Source organism: Leptopilina heterotoma, unplaced genomic scaffold (genome assembly GCF_015476425.1).
Source record: "Leptopilina heterotoma isolate Lh14 unplaced genomic scaffold, ASM1547642v1 Lhet_11, whole genome shotgun sequence".
NCBI classification, from domain to species: Eukaryota; Metazoa; Arthropoda; class Insecta; order Hymenoptera; family Figitidae; genus Leptopilina; species Leptopilina heterotoma.
This window is the reverse complement of record NW_025110829.1, coordinates 3,050,661-3,066,552: the sequence shown is the minus strand read 5'-3', so window position 1 is coordinate 3,066,552 and position 15,892 is coordinate 3,050,661. Positions and strand designations below refer to the sequence as shown.

At 23.0% G+C, this 15,892-nt stretch overlaps 2 protein-coding genes across 6 annotated transcripts in view; one reads left to right on the top strand and one right to left on the bottom strand.

The window, feature by feature from the left end:
- The window catches only part of LOC122504100, a 220,141-nt gene that overhangs the window by 176,246 nt on the left and 28,003 nt on the right, over positions 1-15,892 (bottom strand). The gene's annotated exons all lie outside the window — the stretch shown is intronic.
- On the top strand, positions 4,629-12,034 carry LOC122504158. 2 transcript variants are annotated; one of them, XM_043615093.1, is made up of 4 exons: positions 4,634-4,830; positions 6,830-6,965; positions 9,433-9,528; positions 11,762-12,034. In XM_043615093.1, exons 2-4 carry the CDS (start codon positions 6,830-6,832, stop codon positions 11,938-11,940), a joined length of 411 nt encoding a protein of 136 aa, XP_043471028.1. In that variant the 5' UTR covers positions 4,634-4,830; the 3' UTR covers positions 11,941-12,034. The 2 variants fall into 2 exon arrangements, with proteins under 2 accessions (XP_043471035.1, XP_043471028.1); XM_043615100.1 differs by lacking the exon at positions 9,433-9,528 and having other exon boundaries at positions 4,629-4,830.

Sequence of the window (15,892 nt, the reverse complement as noted above, 5' to 3'; positions counted from 1 at the left end):
ACTCTAATTACTGCCATTAAGCTTTAAAAAATAATTTTTTTTGCAGAAGGATATACTATTTTTTAAATTCTAAATGAATAAATAAACAAATATGAATTTTTTTCATGGATTTTCATCGCTTCAAAGCTTGAAAAAATATCTGTTTTTAAAGTTTTTTGAAAAAATTTTTTTCTGACAAACTTTCTTATTATTTTTTTATTCTGCATAAAAAAATAAACAAATTTACTGCACTGAGAAAATTTTGGGGACAATGCTGCTCCGGTAGGTGACACTACTGCGTTAAATCAAGAGCTGGAGCGCAACTTTACCTACGATTCGCAGCCGCCCGGAAAAAAAGTAAGAAACTGTTCTCATGGACTTTACTCCGTGCTCATGGAACTGATCCTTACCTTTCCAAAGTCAGAATCAGCCCCGTGAGGAGTACATGCTGCCTTTTGCGGAGCGGCTGCGAATCGTGGACAGAGAGTGCCAGCGACTCTTATGAAATTCCGCAGCGTCCCCAAAATTTTCTCAGTGTGTAGATAATTTTTAAATAAAATATAGACATCATAAATTTTTTCATGTTCGAATTTTTTAAAAAAAAATACTGTTTATTACTTTGAAATTTGAAAAATGGAGATTTTACTGTTAAGGACCAGTTATTTTGACAAAGTCTAAAATTTTCAAGTTTTTCGAAGGTATACTTACAATTCTTTTAATTCTTTATAACTGAATTAAGAAATTGTTAATACAACATTTCGAAATAAAACTGGATTTTCTTTGATTTTTTTGGCATACAAGTGTGAGAAAATAGCGTTTTTACCGACTGCAGGTGTTCGAATACAGATTGTGGCAATACGAATTTTACTTAGCGCGATCAGTGTAATTTGTGCAAGAGCGCAAAACCTGTGGGAATGGGAGGTGGTGGAGGAGTTCACGGTGGAAGAGGTGGCGGTGGCGGATTCCGAGGAGGAGATCGCGGAGGTCGTAGAGATATGGGCGGAAGAGGTGGTGACCGAGGTGATCGTGGAGGAGACCGAGGAGGTCGCGAAAGCTGCAGAGGAAATGTACACAGAAGCTGAAGAGGTACAATGAGAGGCACATTAGGAGAAAGATATCGCGATCGTCAACGACCCTATTAACTCTCCACGAATAAAGATAATGCAGTCGCGTAAAATTTTGTATAGCATGTATGTTTTTGAAATGACACAAACATGTACGGTGTTTTTTGTGTTTAATTGAAAAAATGTTTGTACTTGCAATATTAATTGACTAGTGTAAAAACAATCATTAAATAATTTTTAAAGTCTTAACAGTAAATTTTTTAATTTTTGATTTTTTAAAAGTTTTGTCAGTCATTGTCATCAAATACGAATTAAATTAAAATACGACTGTTAACGTAAATAATATTTGACAAATTAGTTGGATTAAGTTTGGAAAATAATTTGAAAGATATGTCTCAAAATCAGCATTATTATGTTGTGTAATATTTTTCAAAACTAGATTTGAACACTTAGCTGTGTAAAAAAAATATCTACAAATAAACAATTTAATACAAAATTTTGAAATAAAATCCGACATTCGTAGTTTTTTTCAGATTTAAATTTTGAGAAAATAGCGTTTTCATCATTCATTATGATTTTTTACCTTTTCAAAGTTCCTGACCATTTTTTTTCTATTTCTTGTAATTGAATAAATAATTTACTAATACAAAAGTTTGAAATAAAACTTAGTCTTATTTGTCTTTTCTTGAATTTAATTTAGAAAAAAATGATTTCACAGTTTTCGGACCGTTTTTTGAAAAATCGCATATTAAATATAAAATATAAACTTTTAATTGTTTTTTATTCTAAGTTTGAATAATAGCCATTTTCACAAATTTTGTCCGTTTTTTGGAAAAATATAATTATTGAATTAAGCATAATTATCTAAACAAATAATATTTTTGAATCAAAGCAGCAAATATTTTCTGTATTTTGGAATTAAGCTTACAAAATAATTTTAATTAAACAACATTACTCAAATTTATTTTTCTTTTTGAATTAAGTATAATGTTTTCTCAGTGAAGTAAAATTCTTTGCAGAAATTCAATAAAAAATTTTAAAAAATAAAAAAAAACTCTTTAAAATTTCAATTATCTATAGAAATAATTAAATTCTTCGCAAAATTTAAATAAAATTATTTGCAAAATTACAATTATTTTCAAAAATTTTTCTCAAATCTAAAATTTTCAATAATAAGTTTTTGTCACAAATCTTTAATTTTGTTTCTTCCAGACTTTTCCCTGATTTCCAGACAAAATTTTCATTCTTTCCTTGACCCTGAAGAACATCAATGACTTCTTTTTTTTTAGGAAGCGTTCATAAATGATGGCACGTAATTTTTCGGAATTTTAAACCCCCCCCCCCCCCCCGTCACGCAATTTCTCATGTAAAAATACATTGTGTCACGTTTAGTAGAAACTCCCTCCTACCCCAAAAAACGTGACATAATAAATTTAAGATGACAAAGTGATAAAATCATTATTTTATATAATAAGAATATTGCAACTGCAAATTAAAATTTTCAAATATTTCAATTGGAACCCTTTTCAAAATTCGTTTATTTCTAGAAATTCACTCAATAAATCGTCTAATATTCAATTATTATCTAAAATTTTATCTGAAATTCATATTTTAATAAATTGTTATTCGATAATTCAATTATTTACATATTAAAACTAAATAATGTATTCGATAATAGAATATTTCTGAAAATTAAATTTTTATGAAGAATTTTATCAAAAGTTTAAAAAATAATTGGATTCTTTCGGTGTATTTAAAAAAAAGTTTAAAATATAATATACCAACAGTTTTGAACGTTGAAATGAAGGACGATATTGTTATTGCTTTTTTAATTTTTATTTCATTTATAAAAATTTGTTTTGTATAATTTAAAACCTAATTTTTAACTAAATTTAATGTTCAATTAAAAATATTTTTCATCTAAATTTAGTCATTTTTAAAAATATTGGAGCATAAAAAAATATTTTGTTCCTTTAAACGTTCATAAATGTAGGAAAATCTCAACAAGGTTATAGTAGTTGAATATTTGGACCAAATTTTTTTCAGTGTATTGAAAATAATTGAACGGTATAGAAAATTGTATTAAAATTGAAATTTTATTAACTAAATATTGTAAAGAATTTGGTTAACATTTGTTTAAATAATAGAATTTTTAAAATAATTTTATTTAAATATTTCGAATTAATTAAATTTTTCAGAAATATTTTTTTCAATTCTCTGAATATATTTGAATTCTTTAGAGAAATTTTATTCAAAAAATAAAATTATTAAATTGTTGCGAAGAAATATATAAAAAATTTGTATGTATTTGAATTTCTGTGAATTTGTAATCAAAATTTTGTTTAAATAAAAAAATTTGTAAAATTTTATTAAAATAATATATATTAAAAAAAATTGAAAAAAGGCAAACTTTTGAAATGTTGTCAAGAATTTTATTACATTTTTTGAAAATAATTGAATTTTTGAGAAAAATTTTATAATTTATAGAAATAATTAAAATTTTGACAAAAGTTTAAAAAAAACTTTTGGAAATAATTTAATTTATACGAAGAAGTTCATCACTTTTGAAAATAATTAAATTTCTCTAATCATTTGTTCTTAAAATTGATATTTTAATTCATTAAAAATTGATATTTTTTAAAATTTCAAATTGAAACCTTTGAAGTTCATCTATTTATGAAGATTGTAAATGCAACTCTTAAGAAATACTCTTAAAAAAATATAAAAAAATATAAAAAAATAAAAACAAAAAAAAAATTAAATAAATAATAAAATCCTCTTTAAAATTTTTAAATTTCTTAGTAAAATTATTCATTAAATAATTTATTTTATTATATAGTTGCTCAAGATTTATGTTGTTTAGAAAGAAATTATTGGCAGAAATAGAAAAAATTGAAAGGTTTGTATTAGAATTCTGGTCAATTTCATAGTTTATGAGGCAAACAAAAAAAAAATTCAGAATGTTCTTATAAATTCTAAAAATTTAATTTTTTCTAGTACTCTTAATAAAAATTCCTAACTTTTCCCTGATTTCCCTGACCAATTCTAATTTTGCTGACTTTTCCCTGAATTCACTAACTTGTGGCAACCCTGAATATCTACTATTTTAATAAAATTTTTCAAAACAATTTATAATATTAAAAACATTATAGCATGAATTTTTATAAATAATTAAATTTTTAAAAGGTTTAAAATAAAAATCTTTCAAAATTTGAATTATTCATCCTTTTAAATGATAATTCTGTAGAATTAATTGTTTTGAAATAATTTGATTTATTTTTTTAATTACATCAATTATTTATTTTTTACATTTTTATTTAAAAAATTTCAAAACAATCAAAATTTCTTAAAATTTAATTATTAAGAAATGGACGATAAATAATTGATAAATAAATTTTTTTGAAGGTTTTAATAAAATTTTTGAAAAAATACTTTTATTTTTTGATGAATTTACTTAAAATTGTATAAAAAATAATTGAAATCCTGTCAAAAATTTTATTATTAATGAAATAATTTAAAATGATTAACAGAATTTGTTCAATTCCATTATTAAAATACTAAAAATATCTGTATGCAGATTAATATTTTCGCTTATAAGACTCTTATTTAGAATATTTCGAAATAAAATTTAATTAAAATTGTATAAGAACAGATAATATTTATTATTTGTCACCTTCAAGTAAGTTACTGACGGTCACTGAAATCGTCGACTGAGGTTTGGTTTATTCCAGAAGTTAGTAATCTCCAATAGTTGTAGAGAGGAAGACGTGTGAAATTAAATTGAAAAGTAAGTACATTTATTTAAATTCTAAAATTATTTCCACAGTAGTTTTTGAAAAATAATAAATATAAAAAAATTATTAAATGTTTTATAAATATAAAAATAATTAAAAAAATAATATATTTCTTTTAATAAAAATTTTTTTTTTCAAAAATAGTATAATTATTTTTCATAAATAAAATTATTATCAAAAATAATTTTTTTAAAACTTTATTGAATTTTTCCGAAGAATTTTATAACTTATGAAATCAATTGAATTTTTGCGTAGAATTTTATTTAATTTTTTCTAATTTGGGAAAATATATATAAATATTAGATACAAAAAAAAAAATTAAATATCGATAAATTTTTTTGTTAAATAATATTCCATTCTTGATAAGAATTTAATAAAAATGAATAATTGATGTTTTTCTAAAAAATTTATGAATTATTATATTTTAAGTAATTGGATTCTTATAAAAATGTATTATTTCTCTTAATAATTAAATTTTTACAAAGAATTATTGTATAAAATGTTTTTTAAATAATTGAACTTTTTTAGAAAATTTTTATCTAATTAATAAATATTGAAAAAATTGAAGTTTAAAAAACTTTTTAAATTAATAATTGTGAATCGTTGAAAAAATTTAATTTAAATTTGTTGCATTGTTTCTAATAATTTTATTTGGATGTTAAAGATTAACAGGGTTGCAACAAATATTTAATTTTATTTTCCCCTGATTTTCCCTGACCCAAAAATATATTCTGATTCACTCTAAAAATTATTAGATACTCAAAAAATGTTCCATTACATTTATTTACAAATTTCTATAATTTTAAAATTATTCAAAAAAATCAATAACTTCTTTTTTAAATAAATATTTAATCATTATTATTATTGTTCTGTAGAAATTAAAATTTTTTAAACATTCAAGTTCAAACATTTTGGAAATTCAACAACTTATAAGATAATAATTTCAATTACCATAAAATTCGTTGCAATAATTAAATTATTTTCATAAATAATAAATCGATTATTCGGTAATTCATTTTTAAATCAATTTTTATTAGAAAATTCTAATAGAATTCAATTATTTAAATACAAAAGTAAATAATTTTCAAATAATTGAATGTTTGTTAAAATTGAATTCTCATAAAGAATTTTACCAACCTGACTTCCCTGACCTGTGCCAACCCTGATTAAATTTAAAAAAACAATTTAATTATACATAATATAAAAATAATTATACATCTTACAAAAATTTTATTGTACTTTAAAAAAAATTAAATTTCTTTTAATAATTATCTATTAATAAATTGAAAATATTCGGAACATTTAAAAAAAGTTAACAGAATATTAAAAACAATTAAATTATTTCTTTAAATTCTTTTCAAAACAATTTGCATAAAATTATCTAATGTTTATTAAAATTATTATTTTTATGAATGATAAAATTTTCAAAGAAATTAAATTATTTCCAAATACTTTAATCAGATTCTTTATCAAGTTTTATTTTATTATATTTTTTATATTTATTTATTTTTATTATTTAAATTTTATAATATTCATATTTTTACTTAAATAATTGAATTTTCACAGAAGTTTCTAATAAAAATTGATTTGAAATTGAAAATCAGTAAAAATTTTATGTGTAGGTATATTGAATTTTATCCTAAATTTCATTGAAATGAATATTAAAAAATAAATAAATTAAACAAGATTTTTAAATTTAAAATATTTAAAAATTATTATATATTATATATTATTATATTATATATATTATTATATATTATATTATTATTATATATTATTATTTTTATTTTGCGTAATTTTAAGGGCATTTGAACCTTGATGACGTTTCAATTTGTGCAAAGCATGTGTGACGTCATCAAGGTTCAAATGCCCTTAATAACATTAAAATATTTATCTTAAAAAATGGATTATATTTTTAAAAAGCTATTATTATTTATAAAATAAATGTATTATAAACCTTGTAATTATTAAAAATTAAATTTTTTTAAATAGATGAGCGATCAAGAATCCCACAATTCATCTTCAGAAGATGCAAAGACTCTAGAAATAAAAAGGCTAAAAAGAGAATTAAAAATTCTAAAAAAGCAGAATGCTGCAAAGCAAAGCGAGAATACTTCAAGCGATGAAGGTAAAACTGTTACTTAATTTCATTTTTAAATAATCAAAGAGAAAACGACTTATTTCATTCAAACATATTTTATTTGAATCAAACTTAGAAAATCTTTGATACACAGTCAAGCATATTTAAGTTTAATTGAAACATATATGAGGCATTTTACGTGAAATGTCCTAAGTTAAAAATTCAACTTCTTGAAAAAATTTGAAACTCGAGGAATTTGTTGTTCTATTAAGTAGAAATGTGACCCAAAAAATATTTTTGATTTTTTCGAAAAATTGGAGAGGGTAGAGGGGGGTCAATTTGACCAATTTTGCCAACATCGGCAACTTTGTGAATTTTTTCTGAACGTACTTGTAATGGGAAAAATTTTTTAGAATATGTTTCTGAAAGGTTTTTTCGTCCTCTTTCCAATGGTGTATTTTATTTTTTAATATTTTGAAAAATTACCCTAATTTTTGATAATTTATATTTAATTTTCAATTTCCCAAAAATCGGTCCGTTTTTTTTGAAAATAAATTATTGCAAACGAAAGCTGAGGTTTTTTCCTATCGGCATGTAAATTTTCAGAATGCCCTTTTTTTTTTGTTTTTGAGTTATTGAATTTCAAAGAATAAATTGCGGCGCGCAGCGTCGCGGTTGCACTGAGCCGCGTGGCAACCCATGGCAAACGGCGTGAGACGAGGCGCCCGGGACGCCGCGCGCCGCAATTTATTCTTTGAAATTCAATAACTCAAAAACAAAAAAAAGGGCATTCTGAAAATTTACATGCCGATAGGAAAAAACCTCAGCTTTCGTTTGCAATAATTTATTTTCAAAAAAAACGGACCGATTTTTGGGAAATTGAAAATTAAATATAAATTATCAAAAATTAGGGTAAATTTTTAAAATATTAAAAAATAAAATACACCATTGGAAAGAGGACGAAAAAACCTTTCAGAAACATATTCTAAAAAATTTTTCCCATTACAAGTACGTTCAGAAAAAATTCACAAAGTTGCCGATGTTGGCAAAATTGGTCAAATTGACCCCCCTCTACCCTCTCCAATTTTTCGAAAAAATCAAAAATATTTTTTGGGTCACATTTCTACTTGATAGAACAACAAATTCCTCGAGTTTCAAATTTTTTCAAGAAGTTGAATTTTCAACTTAGGACATTTCACGTAAAATGCCTCATATTTGGTTTATTTAAAGAAATAATATATTTAATTCATACATAAGTTATGGTTGATTTTAAATTATTTATAATCAACTTTTAAGTTTGATTCAAACATAAAATTTTTAAATATAATTTTTGTTGAAATTAAAACACAAAATATATTTTATTTAAGCATAATTATTCAAACAAATAATATTTTTGAATCAAAGCAGTAAATATTTTCTATATATTTTGGGATTAAGATTACAAACTACTCTCTAAATCTGAATAAGTGAAAAAAAATAATTATTTATTTAATAAAAAATTATTAAAATTTGAAAAATTTAAAATAACGGGCCATTCTAGTATCACGTAAGCATATTTTTGAGGATTTTAGACACACCCTCCCCCCTCATAGTTTTTTATATCCAGTAGCGCCATTTTTTCGATTGTAGGACAAAAGTTCCAGTTTAAAAGTTCCAAACCAGAAGTTCCAATCCAAAAGTTCCAATATACAAAATGTCCAATTTAAAAAAGTTCCAAAGTAGAAAAGTTCCAAAATAATAATTTCCAATATAAATAATTTCCAAATATGAAAATATCAAAGTACACAAGTACAAAAGTAAGCTTTCGATCTGCATTAATTTTTTCACAATTTCACTCCAAAGTTAGAAGCTTTGGCAAAAAAAGTACAAAAGAAATCAAATCTAAAGAACTTTTCTTAAAATTAATCAAATTCGTTTGACACTCGTTACTTTGGAGTCGTTTTTCTCGAAATCTTTTTTTCGAACCGTAGGTCTCTTTTAACTTTCCCTGGCACATATTTAAAAATAAATATAAAAATTTAATATATATATAAATAAATAATGCAAATATTTATAATAAATAATAAAATAATAAAAAAATAATTAAAAGGTTAAATTAAATTAAGAAAATTAAAAGGTTATATTATAGCTACATGTAAACAAAATATTAGAATGCAGTAAATACAAAAAAAAGTTTTTAAACTCGTAGTTTGAATTTTACAAAAAATGTTGGACATTTTGATATTTAGAAATAAAAATAATTGGAACTTTTGGCTTTTGGAAGAAAGAATTATTGGAACTTTTGGACTTTGGAACAAATAATTATTGGAACTTTTGGCCTTTGGAACAAAGAATTATTGGAACTTTTTTTCTCTGGAACATTTTTTTTGGAACTTTTGTCCTCCAACCATTTTTTCTAATGGATGTAAGCAATAGCTAGACCCCCCTCCCCCTTAAATGCTTACGTAATACTTGAACGGTCCCTAAATTTTTAATCCAAAACAATTTTTAAATAATATATAACAATAATTTACAGATGACGCCGCCAAAATAAAAAAGATCAATAAGAAGACGTCTCCAATAAAAAAAACGTCTCCAATAAAAAGAAAAAAAAAATTGGAATTAATTGAAAGTAATTATGTTTGCAAATTTGAAAATAATTTTAAAATATTAATATTATCAGGGTTGCCACAGGTTAGGCAAGTCAGGGAAGTCAGGGAAAATCCGGCTAAAGCTAGCAGTCGCGCTCAGCACCCTCCCATAGATTTTTTTTAGTAAATTTGAAATAAAAAAAATTTGAGGGGTAAGAAAACGTTGCAACTTTAGAAAATTGTAGTTTATACATCAGTGATGAATTTTTAAAAATTAAACAAACAAAATTGTTATAAACAATAGCCAGCACCTAGTTTTGTAAACAAATTGCCTATGGGAGGGTGCTGAACGCGACTGCTAGCTTCAGCCGGCTGGGAAAAGTCAGGGATTTTCACTAAAAGTACTGGAAAAAATTGAATTTTTAAAATTCATGAAAAAACTCTGAATTTTTTTCCTTTTTGCCTCGTAAATTATGAAATTACCTCGAATTTTAATACAAAACCTTCAATTTCTGACAATAATAATTTCTTTTTAAATAACTTAATTTTTCAAAAACTATCATAAAATTATGACTTACAAATTATTTTATAAATAATTTTTACAATTTTCATAAATACTAGATTAATAGAAGAATTTCAGTTAAAAATACTAAAAAAAATTGGATTTTGGAAAAGTTACAAATGATTACAGAAATTCAATTATTTTCAAAAGTTACAAAAATTCTTCGCAAAATTTCAATTATGTTCAAAAATTAAAAAAAAAAATCTCGTCAAGATTTCAATTATCTTTATAAATAATAAAATTCTTCATCGAAATTCAATTATTTTTAAAAATTTTAATAAAATTCTTGTCAAAATTCCACAGGAATTGAATTATTCAATATTTAATAAATTTCTTTGAAATAATTCAATTATTTTCATAATAGTAATAAAATTTTCACAGGAATTAAATTATTTAAAATACAAAATTTCATAAAATTTTTCGAAAAATATCAATTACATAAAAAGATTTTTATAAAATATTTTCATAAATTCAATTATTTTTATAAATAATAAAATTCTTCACCGAAATTAAATTATTCTTATAAACTTGAATAAAATTCGTTGTAAGAATTCAATTATTTATATAAATAATAAAATTTGTCTCTGACATTTAATTATTTTATGAAAATTTTAATTATTTATTTAATTATTATTTTTATGAATTATTTTTTATATAATTTTTTAATCAAATTCCTCGATAAATGTAATTATTCTTAAAAATTTTATTAAAATTTGTCAAACGAATTCAATTATTTAAAATTTAATTGATATAATATTCTTTATTAGAATTCAATTTTAACAAACATTAAATTATTCAATAAATTATTTATTTTGTACAATTTAAATAATTGAATTTTTTTGAATTTTCTAATAAAAGATGATTTAAAAATGAATAAACGAATAATCGATTTATTATTATTTATAAAAAAAATTGAATTATTGCAACGAATTTTATTACATTTTTTTTAAATAATTCAATTTTTTTGTGAAATTGTACTTCTTGTAAAAATAATTGAATTCTTGCGAAGGATTTTTTAAGGATTTTTGTAAATAATTAACTTATTTTAAAAAATTTTATGGCAATTTAAATTATTACAAAACATGAAGAAGACGATCACACCGAGTCTTCTTCATGTTTTGTAATAATATTCTTATAAGTTGTTAAATTTAAAAAAGGTTTAAATTTGAATATTTTGAAGAATTTTTATTCCTACTGAAAAATAATAATGATTAAATATTTATTTAAGAAAGAAGTTATTGATGTTTTTAATTAATTTTACGTTTGAAGAAATTCCTAAATAAATGTAATAGAACATTTTTTCTGGATATCTAATAATTTTTAGAGTGAATCAGAATATTCTTTAGGGTCAGGGAAAAAATGTGAAATTTTTTTATGGAAATCAGGGAAAAGTCAGAGAAAAATAAAATTAAATATTTGTGACAACCCTGATTATATTATGATTATTATTTATTTAACATTTAAAAATTAATAATAATACACTAAAAAAGGGGCGCGTTGCAGCACATTTTGGAGTAATGTTGCGCGACTCAATCCTGTGTTCTGCTAGACACTTACAGGGCATGCAACATTCCCCAAAAAGCGTATAATACACTTTAAATACAGCTCGCTTCGACTCAGGGGAATAATAATAATAATAATAATAATAATAATAATAATAATAATAATAATAATAATAATAATAATAATAATAATTAAATTTTGTTTTTCAGAGTTAAACAGATACGAAGCGGAAAAAGAAGACGCCTTCAATGAGGTAAAAATTGTCGGCGCAAAAATCATTGAATTGAAAAAAGAAATAAGCACACTCTACAATAAAAAAAAAAATCTATGGGAAAGGGGGACTTATTTAAAAAAAAAAATTTCTAATATTGAACATGAACTTTATTGAATTAGAAATTGTAAATAAAAATTTTTTGTGCATTATTTTAAACAGAAAAAATTATATTTTTTTATGTAAAGAAAATTTTTAAATGATGGAAATATTTTGCTCAAATTATTAAAAATGGCTTTAAAAGTCAAAATAAAAATATTATTTAATAACAAGAAAAAAAAATTTGAGCATTAAATGCTTAAAAAAATTAAGATTAAACCTTTAAAAATATGTAACTTCAATGAGATTAAAAAAACCTTTTTTAATTTAAATTATCAAGTTAAAAGTATAATATAATAAATTAAAAAATAACAAATCAATTATCAATTTTTAATTGAATACAAATTTTATAAAAGCAAAATATTTCTACCATTTTAATTTTCATACGTAATACACAAAAAATTTTTATTTTTTAATATGGATTAAAACATTGTAAGAAAAATTTAATGTAAAAGTAATAATTTTTATTTATAAATAAATAATTTATTCAATATAATTTAATGTTTCTTAAAACTGTACTAAAAATAATTGAAACTATGCGATGAGTTTTATTAATATTAATAGGGAAATAATTGAATTCCTATTAAAAAGAATTTTATTAATAATAAAAATAATTGAATTATTGTGAAGAAATGTATAATAAATTTATAAATAATTGAATTCCAGTAGAATTTTTAATATCTTTATAAAAATAATTAAATGTTTGCGCAGAATGTTGTTATTAATTAAAAAAATTTTTAACAAAATTCCACGCGAACATTTAATTATTTTTTTGGAAAATTTTATTAAAATGTTAATAAAATTTTGAAGCGCAATTTTATTATTTATAAAGATAATTGAAATTTTGACAAGATTTTTTAACAATTGTTTAACATAATTGAATTTTTAGGACAAATTTGATCACTTTAAAAAATAATTGAATATCTGATATTATTTTTAACTTTTCTAAAAAAAATTTAATTATTTTAGTGTTTTAAACTAAAATTCATATTTAAATATATTTTTTATTCATATTTAATAATTAATTAAATACAATTAAATTTGTAATAAAAATATAATTGCAATTTTGCGTTAATTTTTTTTATTTCTCGAAAATATAAATACTTTAAAATTTCAAATGTAATTAAAAATTAAAATTTTATAAAATTTAGTATTAAAACTTTTTGAAGTTCGCCTACACACTAAAAACAGTCTTACTTTCAGCCTATTATCAAGGCTGTTTTTAAGATGTAAACGGAGTCAGACCCGTTAAACAAGGACAGATTAATGTGAAATACATGGGCTGAATTTAAGGTGTAAACGGAGTTATACTTTCTTTTTCCTGTCCATTTATAAAAAACATAAACGACACTCTTTTAAAATTGAATTAAAAAAAAGTTATATAAATTTAAAAATTTTAACATTACATTGACTATACTGACTATACTAAGACTATAAGGGCGAGTTTCTCGTCTAAAATAAAAACGTCCGCCATAGCTCATTAGTGCGAGAGAGAGACTTCTAGGTTCTCACCATTTCGCACAAGATATTGCACTTTGCAAAAATCCTCACAATTTTTTTTGTATTCTCTATAACTAAATAAAGAAATTATTAATACAAAATTTTTGATTTCCAGCCGGTCTTCTTTGACTTTTTTGGCTATGAAGTTTTGATATGAAACGGTGAGAAAATACACGGAAAAAAAGAAATTAGCTGCAGCAGTAAACAAATCTTTGCTGTAAAATCTCTGAAAATTAGCTACCACAGCTAAGAAGTTTGCAGTGGCAGCGAACATGTTAGCTGTGACAGCAAACGTTAATAAAAATTTAGTCGAGTTTGCTGTCATAGCGAAATTGTTTGATCTCACAGCGAACTTGTTCGCTGTCCCTATTTCAACGAACAAGGTTTGCTGTGGCAGCAAAATGTTCGCTGCCACAGCAAACCATTTCTATGCGTGTAGCTTTTTCACCGTTCATTATAGGTTATAAAGTTTTGCAATGGTTCTAATAATTTTTTTGTATTGTTTATAAGTAAGTAAACAAATTTTTTATACAAAATTTTTAATTTCCAGCCGGTATTCTTTGACTTTTTTAATTTTGAAAATTGACAAAATTGAGTTTTTACCGTTCAGGAGCAGTTTTTTTGAGAAATCTCAAAATTTTGACCTCGCCGAAGGTTCTCAAATTTTTTTTGTATTCATTATAACAAAATAAACAAATTGTTTATACAAAATTTTTAATTTCCAGCCGGTGTTCTTTGGCTTTTTTAATTTTGAAAATTGACAAAATTGAGTTTTTACCGTTCAGGAGCAGTTTTTTTGAGAAATCTCAAAATTTTGACCTCGCCGAAGGTTCTCAAATTTTTTTTGTATTCTTTATAAAAAAATAAACAAATTTTTATAACAAAATTTTTAATTTGCAGCCGGTGTTCTTTGACTTTTTTGGCTTTGAAGTTTTGATATGAAACGGTAAGAAAATAGCTTTTTCACCGTTCATTATAGGTTATGATCTTTTGCTAAGGTTCTAATAATTTTTTTTGTATTCTTTATAAATAAATAAACAAATTTTTATTACAAAATTTTTAATTTCCAGCCGGTCTTCTTTGACTTTTTTTATTTTGAAAATTGACAAAATTGAGTTTTTACCGTTCAGGACCAGTTTTTTTGAGAAATCTCAAAATTTTTACCTCGCCGAAGGTTCTCAAATTTTTTTTGTATTCATTATAACAAAATAAACAAATTGTTTATACAAAATTTTTAATTTCCAGCCGGTGTTCTTTGGCTTTTTTGGCTTTGAAAATTGACAAATTTGAGTTTTTAACGTTCAGGACCAGTTTTTTTGAAAATTCTCAAAATTTTGACCTCGCCAAAGGTTCTCAAATTTTTTTTGTATTCTTTATAAATAAATAAAGTTTTATAACAAAATTTTTAATTTGCAGCCGGTGTTCTTTGGCTTTTTTAATTTTGAAAATTGACAAAATTGAGTTTTTACCGTTCAGGACCAGTTTTTTGAAAATTCTCAAAATTTTGACCTCGCCGAAGGTTCTCAAATTTTTTTTGTTTTCTTTATAAATAAATAAACAAATTGTTTATGCAAAATTTTTAATTACCAGCCGGTGTTCTTTGACTTTTTTGGCTTTTAAGTTTTGATATGAAACGGTGAGAAAATAGCTTTTTCACCGTTCATTATAGGTTATGATCTTTTGCTAAGGTTCTAATAATTTTTTTTGTATTCTTTATAAATAAATAAACAAATTTTTATTACAAAATTTTTAATTTCCAGCCGGTGTTCTTTGGCTTTTTTAATTTTGAAAATTGACAAAATTGAGTTTTTACCGTTCAGGACCAGTTTTTTGAAAATTCTCAAAATTTTGACCTCGCCGAAGGTTCTCAAATTTTTTTTGTATTCATTATAACAAAATAAACAAATTGTTTATACAAAATTTTTAATTTCCAGCCGGTGTTCTTTGGCTTTTTTAATTTTGAAAATTGACAAAATTGAGTTTTTACCGTTCAGGAGCAGTTTTTTTGAGAAATCTCAAAATTTTGACCTCGCCGAAGGTTCTCAAATTTTTTTTCTATTCTTTATAAAAAAATAAACAAATTTTTATAACAAAATTTTTAATTTGCAGCCGGTGTTCTTTGACTTTTTTGGCTTTGAAGTTTTGATATGAAACGGTAAGAAAATAGCTTTTTCACCGTTCATTATAGGTTATGATCTTTTGCTAAGGTTCTAATAATTTTTTTTGTATTCTTTATAAATAAATAAACAAATTTTTATTACAAAATTTTTAATTTCCAGCCGGTCTTCTTTGACTTTTTTTATTTTGAAAATTGACAAAATTGAGTTTTTACCGTTCAGGACCAGTTTTTTTGAGAAATCTCAAAATTTTTACCTCGCCGAAGGTTCTCAAATTTTTTTTGTATTCATTATAACAAAATAAACAAATTGTTTATACAAAATTTTTAATTTCCAGCCGGTGTTCTTTGGCT

Excerpts from the sequence above, each read along its gene's own strand:
- LOC122504158 (XM_043615093.1), top strand. The coding sequence starts at position 6,830 with ATGAGCGATCAAGAATCCCACAATTCATCTTCAGAAGATGCAAAGACT. Across the intron at positions 6,966-9,432 it reads GAATACTTCAAGCGATGAAG|ATGACGCCGCCAAAATAAAA; the intron begins GTAAAACTGTTA and ends AATAATTTACAG. Across the intron at positions 9,529-11,761 it reads AAAATTGGAATTAATTGAAA|AGTTAAACAGATACGAAGCG; the intron begins GTAATTATGTTT and ends TTTGTTTTTCAG.